The following is a 13,567-nucleotide window of genomic DNA, read 5'->3' as shown; positions in this document are numbered from 1 at the left end:
CCTTACAAATATTAAATAATCACCTAAACGAAATATTAATGTATCACGTATATTGTTTATCTTATTTTTTTTATTAAACATTTATAAAAGACACAAAAATATATAGAGTGGGAAAGATAACTTTTTTTTCTAAACCCTTAAAAAGTTGTCTACTTGTCTACGTTTCTAATAATGTAATTTTATACAAATATAACTATATTAATAGATATTTGCAAATATTCTATTTAACAAGTTAGTTACAAAAAGTGTGATTTTATGTACTATATATTACAGGCAATTTCATACTGAAAGTGTATATAGAACACTAACATTCCAAACTGTTTTTCCAATTCTTGTCTTTATGAAATTTACTGTTAGTGTGTGTATGTGAATTTATGTTAATATTTTTCTAAAAAAATCGATTGAATCAATACACCATAATTGATTGATTGGTTTCACAGGTCCATATTTTGATTTGATTTTTTTTTTGGTTTTGTTATTTTGTTGCTAAATATGAAACTAAACTTTCATATCATCAAATTGTTCCATTAGTTACTATGCCTGGTAGGAAGTTTTCATTTTTTTACTGCGACGACTAAAATCTTGTTCATCACCATCCGAACTGTCATGTTGCAATGTTTGGTCGCCATTTGTTAGCTGCTGATATTCAGTTGGATCGATAACGTAACCACTTTTAGCACATTCAAGCATACGAACTGAAAGTAGAAAAATTAAATAATTAATTAGATAAAATCTTTATAAATACATAAATTATCGTTCTAAAAGTTTCTTTATCGCTCAGATTATGGATCTTAAGAACTTAGAAAAAGAAAAAAGTAAGAGAGCTATATTCGAATCTTATATACCCTTCACCAAATTACCTACCGCATTCGGTAGGATCATAATTTTCTTATTTGAGATTATGGCATTCGATATTGAGCAAGAAATTTAGGACATTTTATTAGAATTTCGATATCTAAATCATTTTTCTATACCAAAGCTCATTCAATATAAAAAATTCCAAATATTCTTGCAAATCTAATTAGTAAAAAAACAATGAAACTTGTTCCAGCTTTTACTTAATCCACGAATCTAGTTTGATTTATTATAAAACCCATTGTGTGAATAAATTGCACGATATTAGTTAACTTACTTTGAGCCTCCAGCACAGCATTTTGTTTTTTAATATCCTCCACATCTTTTTGATTGGCCTGTATTTTCCGTCTCATGATTTGTATGCATTCGGTTGTTTTCTTTAAAATCTGGGCACGACTTGCCTGAAAAGGAAAACAAAACTAATGAATAAAAATCCCACAAATCTTTAAACTAATATTACCTTTTCGCCCTTTAACGAGGGAACAGCCTCTCTTAAACTGGTAAAGCTTTCCTTGATATGATCACGTCTCTTTCGTTCCAGAGCATTGTGGTGGGCCCGTTTTTCCTCTTGGGTAAAATTTTGTGTACTAGTGTGGCGCTGCTGTTGTGAGCCCCCAGCATCGGAGTCGTTATCATCCTAATAATAAAAACAAAAACACACACATATAAAACACATATAAGTAATACAACAAATTGTTGTTGCTTTTTAAATTAACTATTTTCATTTTGTTTATACTCAAAAACTGTTGTTGCTTCTTTTTTAGTATTCCACTTACATCACTTTCAATGTCAATATCTCTATCGTCGTCACTCATTTTCACTTATTTTTTTTCTTTTTACGGTTTTTTTTAATTTATATTCTTTTTTAGTAAACTTTAACTATAAATACTAAATAAAATAGTTTTTTTTACTTAAATTACAGTAATTTGTAAATGTTTTATATTTTTCTTATGATTACTACGACGTATAATGTGTAAAGTTAGTAAATGCCAAATAAAGAATATGGATGTGAAAGAGAATACAAAAAATGGAATGTAAACATGGAGATGCCACATAATAAAACAGTATTTGTGTATAACCAATTGGAAATTTAGAGAATGTGTAAAATTTGTAATGGGGAAACACAGTGGGCATTTTAAAATAATAAGATAATGTCGAAAATTCTTTCCTGAGGAAATACATCCGTTTAATAAAATATTTGTTCAATTGAGATTTCAGTATATAATAATTTAGGAACTAATCAATATGTTTTATGAAATATGAATTAATTTAGTTTAACTTCAGGCTAAAACATAACATTGTGATAATAGGCATTAGAGCGAAGAAGAGTATATATAAGTTTGTCATTCCGTTTGTAATTTATACATTTTTCATTTTCCTATAAAGTATATATATTCTGGATTCTTATAGATAGTGGAGTTGATTAAGCCATGTCCGTATGTCTGTCTATTGAAATCAATTTTCTGAAGACCCCTGATTTCTTCGAAATTTTTTTTTCCAAAAAAAGAAAAAACTACTAAAAAAAAAAAATTTTGTTCACAAGTTTTTAATTGTATTTAAATTTCTATTTTAGACATTTTCTATTGAATTTCAGAAATATCTAATTGTATTTCAGACAATTAGGAATGTCTGAATGTCTTCCAGAATATTCCATTTGTATTTCAGATTTTTGAAATACAATTAGAAGCTTCTGAAATAAATGGTGTATAAAATACTATGTGAATTTGCCAATTCATTTCATATTTCTATCACATTTTTACAAGGGGTTTTCCCTAAAAAGTGATTTAACTGATTCAACATGAAATACACAAAAAAAACGAACACTTTCAATTATTTCGTAATTGAATCAAGTATTTAGTGCAAAAAATATACAACTTTGGTTGAACCATAGAGAAATATACAAAAAAGCGGAAACTCCCCTATGAATAATCAAAATGAAAATTATTCAATTAATGATGAATAAGAATATTCGAATGTTTAATTAATCGAATAATTGATAAATCTGTATGTCGGGTTAATCGTATATCCCTAACATAAGTAAGTTAAGCGAAATTGCATTTCAAACAGGAATTTTAACGATTTGAACTTAAGTTGTTTTGAAATGCTCTCACATATATATATGACACATTTGCGACAAGAGTGTCATAATTCAAAATTTTCGCTTTAAAATTAAATTCAGCTAATTTTATTTATTTACTAAATTTAATATTTTATTTGCAAAAAATAATTTAAAAAACATTTTAATACATTTTAGCTGAAAAAGTACTTTTTGAGTTAAGACTATCTTGTCTCAAATATACGATATGCACTTTTGTATGTATTATGGGGTTGTAGTGGTCATCTATTATCAAACTTATCATTAGACTTAACATTTTGTGTACATATAATATTATAATACTTGATTTGAATTAATAACAAGAAAATATTTAGTTCTAACTTAGCATTCACATAGAGAGGTTTATTGAAAAGTGTAGAAAACAAAATGTTATCAAAGATACAACCAAGGCAATCAAAATATTTATTTAAATTAATAAATAACAATAAGTACTCAACAGTTGTTGATGTAAAGGCAAGTTAAACAAAAAAGAAAAAACAAATAAAACAATAGATAATTATATTAACTAAAAATATATTGCATATTTAATTTTTATTAGATAAATCAACCTGCTTTGGAAACCTCCTATGTTAATAGCTTGCAAGAAGAATGGTCTCTAGCAAAACCATTCAAAAGCGTACCAGGTCCTTCTAAATTTCAAATGTTTCGAGGTTTTATGAAAGGTGGTGAATTTCAGAATTTGTCATTTGTTGATGTTTTGAATTTGCTGCGCCAACGTTATGGCGACATCTATTATATGCCTGGTCTATTTGGTTTAAATTCAAATTTGATAACATTCAATTTGGCAGATCATGAGAAAGTATTTCGTACCGAAGGACCATATCCTGTAAGACCAGGTAATGAATTGGTAAACTATTATCGTTTATCCAGAAAAGATAATTTTTATGCCGAAGAATATTTGGGAGTGGCTGGCAAGTAAGTTGTTTAAGATAATGGTTTTAAAATACATATTCATATGAAATTTAAATGAATTTTAAAGTGGCAAGCAATGGGGTAAATTTCGTCATGCTGTAAATCCGGTATTAATGCAACCCAAAAATGCTAAACTTTATATGGATCCCATGCAAAAAGTCAATAATGAGTTTGTACAAAGGTAACATAAAATCCAAATTTTTTATATAAATTCACATATGTGATTAAAACATTTATTTCCGTTTCTAATAGAATCAAAGAAATACGCGACCCTATTACCTTGGAAGTTCCTGGAACATTTTTAAAGGATATTAATCGTTTATCATTTGAATCTGTAGCTGTTGTAGCATTGGATAAAGAAATGGGTCTCATACGAAACACTTCAATTACCCCAGAAGCGCAAGAGCTATTCGAAAATTTGCAAACATTTACTAGAGCTTTCTACGATTTGGGCATTAAACCTTCGATCTATAAATATATCAAGACACCAACATACAAACGCTTTGCAAAATGTATGGACACTATGTTTGATATATGTTTCAAATTTACCAACGAGGCTATACAACGTTTAGAAAAGCAAGGAGAAAATGCTGAAGGAAATAGCGTTTTGGAAAAATTGCTAAAAATTGATCGTAAAATCGCCATGATTATGGCCATTGACATGTTGATTGGTGGTGTTGAGGTTACCTCATCTGTTTTATCAGCCATAATGCTTTGTTTGGCCACCAATCCCGAGAAACAACAGAAGTTACGTGAAGAAATACTGAGTTCGATTGGTAAAAGTGAAAAATTCACTATAGAAAATACCAAAAATTTACCAAACTTAAGAGCTTGCATCAAAGAGGCCATACGACTATATCCTATAATTTTTGGCAATCTGAGGGCTACCGGAATGGAATTATGTTTGAGTGGTTATCAAATACCCAAAAATACAAATGTTTTATTAGCCTCGAATTTATTGCTACAAGATGAAAGATGGTTTCCTAAGCCCACAGAATATATACCAGAGAGATGGTTACGTGCAGAAAACAGTGAAAATGATAAAATGTCGGTGAAAAATATAAATCCATTTACGTTTTTACCATTCGGATTTGGTCCACGTTCTTGCGTAGGCAAGCGTATTGTTGATTTGGAAATGGAAATAACAATGGCTAATCTAGTTCGTAATTTCAAAATAGAATTTAATTATCCTAGTGAAAATGCTTTTAAAAGTTATTTTGTCAATTCGCCAGTTATACCATTGAAATTTAAGTTTAGTGATTTGAAATAAAAATAATTAATAAGTGAGTTCGTTTACACATTCAGCCTAATCACAAAAGCTTTACCGATATAATCGTAAATAACTTTAAATTACACAATAAAAATAAAAATTTGTCACTTTAATAATTGAGTTTATTGAAATTTAAATAATCTATCTTCTATATATATAAAAATGAAATGGTCCATGTATATAATGGCTTCACGTGAAAACGGCTGGACCGTTTTCAGGAGATGTTTTGTAAAGAAAAAAAAAGAAAAAATTCGGAAATTTAATTTTTTAATATTTTGCCTCCTTTTCACTTCTTATTTTAATAAGAGGAATTTTTGGAGAAACTTGAAGTAAATACATATCTACCGAGCGAAGCCGGGGGGGTCTATTTTAAAATATAATACAATACATTCTTTGTAAATTTATTTTTGATTTGTGTAAATTTTATTAATCATTTAATTCAGGATGATATTACTACCGTTATCATTAAAATACCTTTACCGAAATATATATAAATATCGTTACGAAAATGAGTTTCTCAGTTCTTTTTTAAATTCTATTTAAGTTTCATAAACTACCATATGTTTTTGACAGCTGACTTTTGTTGTTTGGTTTTTTCTTCACTATATTGTATCATTTAAAAAAGAACTGAGAAACTCATTTTCGTATTTAAATAGAACTTAAATATAATTCATATTTAAATACGAAGTCAAAAACTGGCTCTTAATCTCCTAAAATTTGTTATTTTCGGGATTACAGAATTTTGTAACTGTAATCTCCTACAATTTGTTATTTTCGGGATTACAGAATTTTGTAACTGTAATTTGACTTTAACGAGTACTTTCCTTTCTTGCCAATCTGGCAACATCACAAAAACACAACCCTGTAAACATCTGATAAGAATGACGTAAATACCTTTAATGAAAGAATTTACAGCACAAAAGGAATTAAAGAAAAACAAGTGAATCATACGAAAAAATTACAGAACAATATTAAACAAATCTAAATAGGAAAATAAACTCTTATTGATAAAAAAATACAGAACATAAAATAATTTTTATATTAACTAAATAAAAAAACAATAATTTATATTTTTTTGGGTTAAAAAAAAAGCAGCAAACTGGGGAACGATATGTCTACTACACAAATGGAAAGTAAGTCATGGAAATACTAAATTTATACATAGTGCATAAATGCGAAATTAACAAATTGATGTGTTCGATAAATTAAATTACTTGCAGAACATTTATTCAATCTAAAATTTGCGGTTAAGGACTTAGAACGCAATAGTAAGAAATGCGAAAAGGAAGAGAAATTGGAAAAGGCTAAAGCCAAAAAGGCCATACAAAAAGGTAATATGGAAGTAGCACGAATACATGCGGAAAATGCTATAAGACAGAAAAATCAAGCAGTTAATTACCTACGCATGAGCGCCAGAGTAGACGCTGTGGCTAGTCGAGTACAATCGGCCCTAACTACTCGCAAGGTTACTGGTTCAATGGCCGGTGTAGTCAAAGCTATGGATGCTGCCATGAAGGGTATGAATCTAGAGAAAATCTCTTCATTGATGGAAAAGTTCGAACAACAATTTGAGGATTTGGATGTACAAAGTTCGGTAATGGAAAATACCATGTCGGATACCGTTACTACATCAGTGCCTCAGGGAGATGTTGATAATCTCTTGCAACAAGTTGCTGATGAGGCTGGGTAAGAATTTCTTTAGATACCTATATATACACAATTTAGCTAATCAATATTTAATTTTTGATATTTTTAGTTTGGAACTTAACATGGAATTACCTAGTGGTGTTCAATCATCTACCATTGGTGCCTCTACCCAGGTATCGCAAGAACAGGATGAATTAACCCAACGTTTAGCTCGTTTGAGACAAGCCGAATAAGTTTGATTTATTTTTGTTAACTTTTAAGATGGCTTCTTTTCCCCATTCTTGTAATGCTTTGCTTCTATGGACCGATAAGTAGTTTTTAAGGAGCCAGCAAAGAATTTGTATTTTAAATTTATGTTTTGAATTTCACTTTGTCAATACATATACTACTCACCCGATATGTTTTATTGCATACAATTTTTATTTGAAACAACTATGTATTTGCTTAATTTTAAGAAAATAAACAAAATGAAGTAAGTAAATATGCGCTATTTTTGTATGAATATGGTAAGGTCATATTTATTTTAGAGATGGGCAAATGGAAAAAATGTATCGTAATCATCGATATATCGAATCGTATTTACCAAAAATGTTAATATATTCCAAATTAAAAATTCAACATAAGTACAAACATGTTAAATGAATTTTTAATTCAAAATTAAATATTTCTTCAAACAGTACAATAAAAACAAGAGAAATAAAAAATTCAAGAACAAAGTAAGAAGACTGTCAGCTCGCCATTAAATCTATGAAAAAATAGTAAATGGTTTCAAATAAATTACGAGAGCCTAAATTTGTTGTGTTTCCACACGTTTTGAAGTCTTACCACACAAATTACAAGAAGCGGGTTCATTGATTTCTTTTTTTTGGAAAAGTTTTGAAACAGAACATCTTCCATCATATCAAAACCACATTAAAAAAAATTTGCAGTGATGCCAGTATCGTATACAATTGATAACGGCAAACATTTATCGAGCTCTTAATAATATCGAAAATGATAATCTATATATCGGTTTTTGAAATATCGACTATATATATCGATATTTTTTTCTTAAATATCGATATTTTGATATATCGCTATATTTTGCCCATCTCTAATTTATTTCGCTTTGTGGCTGTCAAATTCGCTATTATAAAATAATAACAACACTTCGAGACGGTGTGCAAAAGGCGCTAAAATTGTCAAAAAATAAATTCACAAACATTTATATTTATTCAAGCTTAAAAATACTAATTATATAAAAAACATGGTAAGTTTTTTTAATACATCTAATTTCTTAAATGACTATTCAATTCAAATCCTTCACATTCAATATTCTAACATTAACCAGCAATCAAAGTAATTGATCATTTTTTAAATTCATTTGTCGCTGTTGCATCATTAGCAGCTGTTGAGCCTGGCTTTCTTGATAGCGTGTTTGCTCCAGCATATCTTGTACTTCAGCCAAACTATTATTGACAACCGACTTATTGTTATCGTCTCCATTTTTCTTAGCACGTTGCTTGCGCACTTTTTTCTCCTTCTGTTCCGAACCATTGGTGTCCTTATTTTTGGGTTTGGGGCCGCGTTTCTGTTCAATTTTACGTTTTGGATGTGGTGCTACCATGGGTAGGGCACGCCAATTGTCGTTGTGTAGATCTAAGCGGCGTTTTAGGAGTTCCACATCCCGTACACGACGTCGTATAAGTTTTTTGATGGTATTGATTCTGTGAAATGAAGGAGTTTGTTTAAGGGAGCGTCTTTTTTGTTTTGCATACAAGATTTGTTTACCTTAAAACATGTCGCTCATTTTCGGTCTGTAATTCTTGGCATCTTACTAATAATTTATCCACAAATTGTTTATATTTTTGTTGTTTATCATCTAACAACATTTTTGTATTTTTTTTTTGTAAATTTTTCGGATTTTCTGAAGCAATTTGTTTTGTTTTTATTATGGCATTCACTGGGTGTTGATAACAAACATGGTTGCATAGTGTCACCAGAAAAGTATGATTGGACAATTTAGCGATTTTTTTAATTATAGCAACTGTTTCCGAAAATTTAGGCCACATATTGTAATACCTGTATTTAGAATGAAGAGGTTAGGATATTTTGCTTTATAGTCCACACCGTGCCCCGTTCGACTAATATTCGAGTGATGCAGAACACACTATTTGGAACAGAGTATCCGATATTGGCTTGAATGGTTCTTGACCTCTAAAGATGGCTCGGATGTTGCCCTATTGGTTTTCGGCACTGATTTAATTTTAAATGTATCCCTATGAAGTTATTAGGAAAGATGAAGGTAATTAGGACAAAAAGAAAGGACAGTACGATCAATAGAAAATATTAAAACATGGGACTGTAACTGAGTTACTTTTCGTTAGTTTTTCAATGACTTCTGTTAAAATTGTCATATAATGTTCCGCAACTTGACCTATTTATTTTAATCAATCGTTTCCATCAATTCGAATACGGTTTTAGCTGAAAAAACGGTTAATCGGTTTGTTATTATTTCAGTTTTTCTTATTTTTTACTAGAAAAAATAAAATTGCAAATATATTTTTACAAAGGCATTGCAAATACTTAAAGCTAGAAACATTTTTTTCTTTTACATAATAGAATTTTGGGGACAAAATTCTGGATTTCAATTATGAAATGGGGATTTTTTGGGAACATCTATTATCAGATTGGGGACTTGAGGTAAAATTTGTCTGGCAATACTGAATACTAGACATACATATAACGAATGTTTATAAACATTTCTCCTCCGCAACATGTTGCCATAATAACATCTGACTTTTGTATCTGGCATCTTTGAGTTTTTTCTTTCATTGTATTTGTATAGCAAACACAAATTTATAACAAATTAAAAGAGATGTCAACCGGCGCTCCGAATAATAATAATGCTGCATCCTCCAATAATAGTAGTGGTAACAAAACAACAAATTCAACGTCCTCATCGAAAGTTCCTGGTAACGAAAAGTCTAATAATGCAACAACACAGAATGCTAATACCTCAACAGCTGCCATTCTCAAATCGTATCGAGAAATTGTTAAAGATCCCAAAAGTCTTGACGAGGCTGCCAACTATTTGTACCAATCGCTGTTAGATGATGCCGTTGTGGGTGTCTTCATCGAAATACATCATTTACGCAAGACTGGGAATCTGTCAGCCATCGATGGAGTGCCTGACGAAGATGCGGAGACATCATTTCGCATCGTTGATATGCCAAATTTTGATATATTTGGCATTTCCACCGCCAAGAAACCAATGGACTGCACCTGCCCCAACTGTGATAGGCCCGTGTCGGCGGCTCGCTTTGCCCCCCACTTGGAAAAGTGTATGGGCATGGGTCGCATATCATCCCGCATTGCAAGCCGTCGCCTGGCCACCAAGGAGAGCAACAGTGCTAGCTCGTCTTCCTCCTCATCGTACCTGCAAACAAATGCCGGCAGTGATGACGAGGACGATGTTGACTGGTCGTCCGAGAAGCGACGCAAGAAGTCCAGTCAAAATTCCCGTAATAATGGTTCCAAGAAAAACAACGGCAAGACATTCTAAACTAAATTTATGCCAAAAGCGTTATTTTGTACGAGCTAATCTCTACTTTGTTTTGCTGCTCTCCTATTACCACCATGTACCATGTACTAAAATGAAAATAATTACGCTATAGTAAAGAAACAATGAAATTTCTTTTTTAATTCAACTACTATTTAGTTTAATTTATATAAATGTATATTATTTTTTTAGTTTGTAAATGATATTTATATGTATATCAACAATTACATTAGATTTCTTTTTTTTTTTATATATAAATGTGTAAATTGTAAGGAACATTACTTGGTATTAATTTAGATTTGTAAACAAGAGATGATGGAAGTGATTTCGGCAAAAAAAAATTGTTAATTAAAATTACAATGAAAATTTATGTTAAACATTTGTTTGGAATTTGAGAAATGTTTAGTATAGAGAGGATAAGACCTACGAAGTGTTATAATAAAAAATGAAAGTCAGGGATGGTCTAGGAATGACCGGTCACTATAATTAAAAATTAAAAAACTAATTATTAAAAAAAATCAAAGTACGAAAGCTATTAAAGTTATTTACAGTTTTTATCAGGCATGTCCACAGTGGGATATTATTTTTCTGATTGGAAAATAGTGTATGTATTGTAGAGGAGAACATAATTTGTATCAGCGAGAAGGATTTTTTCAAAATTTTTATAAATAATTGTTACATTTAAATAAATATTACCAAATTATTAATGACTTTTGTAATAAATGCAAATAATTAAAGAAAAATAGTTTCCTTTTTACATGCACTTTACTCCAAATACTCTTGTTCCTGTAACAGATATTAATCAATGATTTTTTTATAGACTAATTAATACAAAAGGAACTTCTAAAGGTCACCCTAGTTTAAATAGGCTATAATGGTTTATTTTTGTTAAAAATGTTTCAATTAATTTTAGTATTTTCAGTAAATCAGCTCTACTGGGGGTTTATTATGCAATTCGATTCGAATCGAAACACTTTCGAAATACAATGTATTAAGTATACAAATTCGAACAAATTTCTTTTCGAAAGGAGTTACATAATAACCCCCCTGTTCAAGTTTTTTTTGGCAAAGGGAAATCTGTTTAAAGGCAATTCGTTTCAAATATATATCAGTATAATAAACCGTCTAAAAACCAGACGTAACTCGATTATTTTCATTGCCGAAAAATGGTTCAATCACACCACAGTGTTGAAAACCACACAATCACTTTTGGTGGATACAATATAGTCTGTTGCTTAATAATAAAATCATTCACTTTAAAATAAGCTTTCGAGGAAGCTACCTTAAATACTTTTGCGAAATTCTTCAAACTTTGTGCGAATAGTTCTCTTATCATTTTACATAGTTTGGCTGCAAATTGTCGAGATTGGATTAGTGAGCGTGGCACATCCCATACAAAGTAGATTAATTTCGAATATCTGCAGAACTATCAGGCCTGTCACACATTATGTTCGAAATGGTTTCAATTCCGTAGTTTTTATTCCGATCGATTTCGTTTTAGGTTCTTCAGATTCCGTGTAATTTATTAATTCCAATAATATTTAATAAGTCTACATATATTTCTGATTTAAATTTGAGAGCGTTTTTTATATTAAAAGAAAAGGGAAGCTTTTGGTACAGAAATTGATTAAAAATTTTAGAAAAACAAATAATTACAAAGAAATATCAATTCCAATTTAATGCTGTACGTAGTTTAGCTGAAAATTGGCGGAATTGTATTAGTTAACTGTAATTGTGAGTCTTTAAACCTTGTTTATAGCACATTGATGACAGTGTCCTGTTATTCTAAAAATTAAGGAGATCAGAGAAAAGTGAATATTTATACAAAGTGAATATTTATTATCGAATATCTCGAGAACTATAATAGTCACATTCGCACTTTTTCATTTCCCGGGAAATCGGGATTGATTTTGTAATTTCACGGGATGCCGGGAATTCTCGCCTAGAACAAATTATTCAACTTTAAGAATTCAGACTTCGTTAAAAATCTAAAAAGTCTTTGGTTTTAAAATATACATAATTAGATACAAATAAAAATCCAATAAAATTTTAATATAATTAGATAAACTGACTCGATTTCTAATTATGGTTATATACAAACCTGTCACCATTTTTCATCTGTATCGGAATGGCTTCAATTACCATTCGATTTTGTTCTACCTTCGATAAATTCCAATTAATTCTGTTAATTCGCAAATTATTTTATTTTTTTTAATTTTGATTTGGCAATTAAATAAAATTTGGCTTATTAAATAAAAAATTAAGTAATGATGTTAATTTAAACTTGAATAAACCTAATAATAGGTCTGTTCATTTACTTTCTCAGTAAATACTTGCAACGAGAGAATAAAATCAAAATTTACAAAATGACCCTCTTAAATTCTCAAAAATAGTAAAAAGTAAATGAACGCTTTTCCAGTAACAATTGTTTTATACACAAAATTTTCTTATTTTATTCCTTTTAAAATGTATAAATAGGTACTCACATTTTCTTAAATTTTATTGAAAATTCTTTTTTTCACAAAACATATGAAATATAAGCTGCTAACTATTACGGGTTCAAAATAGAACTTGTAATAGTTTGCAACGAGAGAACACTCTCTAAAATTTATACGTTCTTGATTTGTTCTCTACTTGCAAGTTTTTTGAGTTAATGAACGCTTTTCCAGTAACAATTGTTACTAACTAGTAACAACTTTTAGTTATTGAACATAGCTAATATTAAACAAAATTCAGTTCCAAAAATTTTCGTTTTACTCTTTGAAAAAGCAAAATATTAATTTCGATCGGAATAGAATTCTGAGACAGCCCTGTACATTCACGAGTTTTTGTAATAATTTGAATAATGAACTTTTATTGTTCTATTTGGGTTTTCTTGTATGAATCTTAATTATTTTTTGAGCTTTAAGATTCTTTTAGAGCAAGTCAAGTTCAAAAAACATCACATAAAACTAAGGAAAATAATTCCCGGCAACTCCGGCACAATTTCCCGGGATTTCGTGATTGCAAATTTTGCGGAATTCCCGGGAATTCGCGTCCCGGGGTTAAGTTAGTTTTCTCTAAATATGAATAGCAATCTTAATATATAATTCCTTTAAGAACATACAATTTAAATTAAGTCGATCTAATAGAAAAGTTAATTTTCCTGTTTTAAATAAACGTTTTTAGATTTGGTTTTAATAAACATATTTCTTATTAATTAAATACAGAATTCAGTATAAATGAT

At 29.7% G+C, this 13,567-nt stretch overlaps 5 protein-coding genes across 5 annotated transcripts; 3 read left to right on the top strand and 2 right to left on the bottom strand.

Annotated features, from left to right (window-relative positions):
* Positions 1–52: 52 nt before the first annotated feature.
* On the bottom strand, positions 53–1,813 carry Max (MYC associated factor X). The gene is made up of 4 exons (XM_065504534.1): positions 1,632–1,813; positions 1,316–1,492; positions 1,133–1,256; positions 53–695 (listed from the first exon to the last, which is right to left on the bottom strand). Exons 1-4 carry the CDS (start codon positions 1,668–1,670, stop codon positions 535–537), a joined length of 501 nt encoding a protein of 166 aa, XP_065360606.1. The 5' UTR covers positions 1,671–1,813; the 3' UTR covers positions 53–534.
* Positions 1,814–3,271: 1,458 nt separating this feature from the next.
* LOC135954525 (probable cytochrome P450 12c1, mitochondrial) lies at positions 3,272–5,269 on the top strand. The gene is made up of 4 exons (XM_065504707.1): positions 3,272–3,424; positions 3,510–3,886; positions 3,951–4,064; positions 4,136–5,269. The coding sequence occupies exons 1-4, from the start codon at positions 3,338–3,340 to the stop codon at positions 5,151–5,153; spliced, it is 1,596 nt and encodes a 531-aa protein (XP_065360779.1). The 5' UTR covers positions 3,272–3,337; the 3' UTR covers positions 5,154–5,269.
* An 857-nt stretch (positions 5,270–6,126) lies between these two features.
* Chmp1 (charged multivesicular body protein 1) lies at positions 6,127–7,224 on the top strand. Its single transcript, XM_065505234.1, has 3 exons — positions 6,127–6,286; positions 6,374–6,839; positions 6,910–7,224. The coding sequence occupies exons 1-3, from the start codon at positions 6,265–6,267 to the stop codon at positions 7,031–7,033; spliced, it is 612 nt and encodes a 203-aa protein (XP_065361306.1). The 5' UTR covers positions 6,127–6,264; the 3' UTR covers positions 7,034–7,224.
* Positions 7,225–7,993: 769 nt separating this feature from the next.
* Positions 7,994–8,728, bottom strand: LOC135954242 (uncharacterized). The gene is made up of 2 exons (XM_065504321.1): positions 8,571–8,728; positions 7,994–8,506 (listed from the first exon to the last, which is right to left on the bottom strand). The coding sequence occupies exons 1-2, from the start codon at positions 8,669–8,671 to the stop codon at positions 8,134–8,136; spliced, it is 474 nt and encodes a 157-aa protein (XP_065360393.1). The 5' UTR covers positions 8,672–8,728; the 3' UTR covers positions 7,994–8,133.
* Positions 8,729–9,623: 895 nt separating this feature from the next.
* On the top strand, positions 9,624–10,720 carry Sgf11 (SAGA associated factor 11kDa). Its single transcript, XM_065503743.1, has one exon. It carries the CDS (start codon positions 9,658–9,660, stop codon positions 10,342–10,344), a length of 687 nt encoding a protein of 228 aa, XP_065359815.1. The 5' UTR covers positions 9,624–9,657; the 3' UTR covers positions 10,345–10,720.
* The last annotated feature ends 2,847 nt before the right edge of the window (positions 10,721–13,567 follow it).

Source organism: Calliphora vicina, chromosome 3 (assembly GCF_958450345.1).
Source record: "Calliphora vicina chromosome 3, idCalVici1.1, whole genome shotgun sequence".
NCBI classification, from domain to species: Eukaryota; Metazoa; Arthropoda; class Insecta; order Diptera; family Calliphoridae; genus Calliphora; species Calliphora vicina.
The sequence above is the reverse complement of the archived record's forward strand: the minus strand, read 5'-3'. Positions and strand labels throughout refer to the sequence as shown.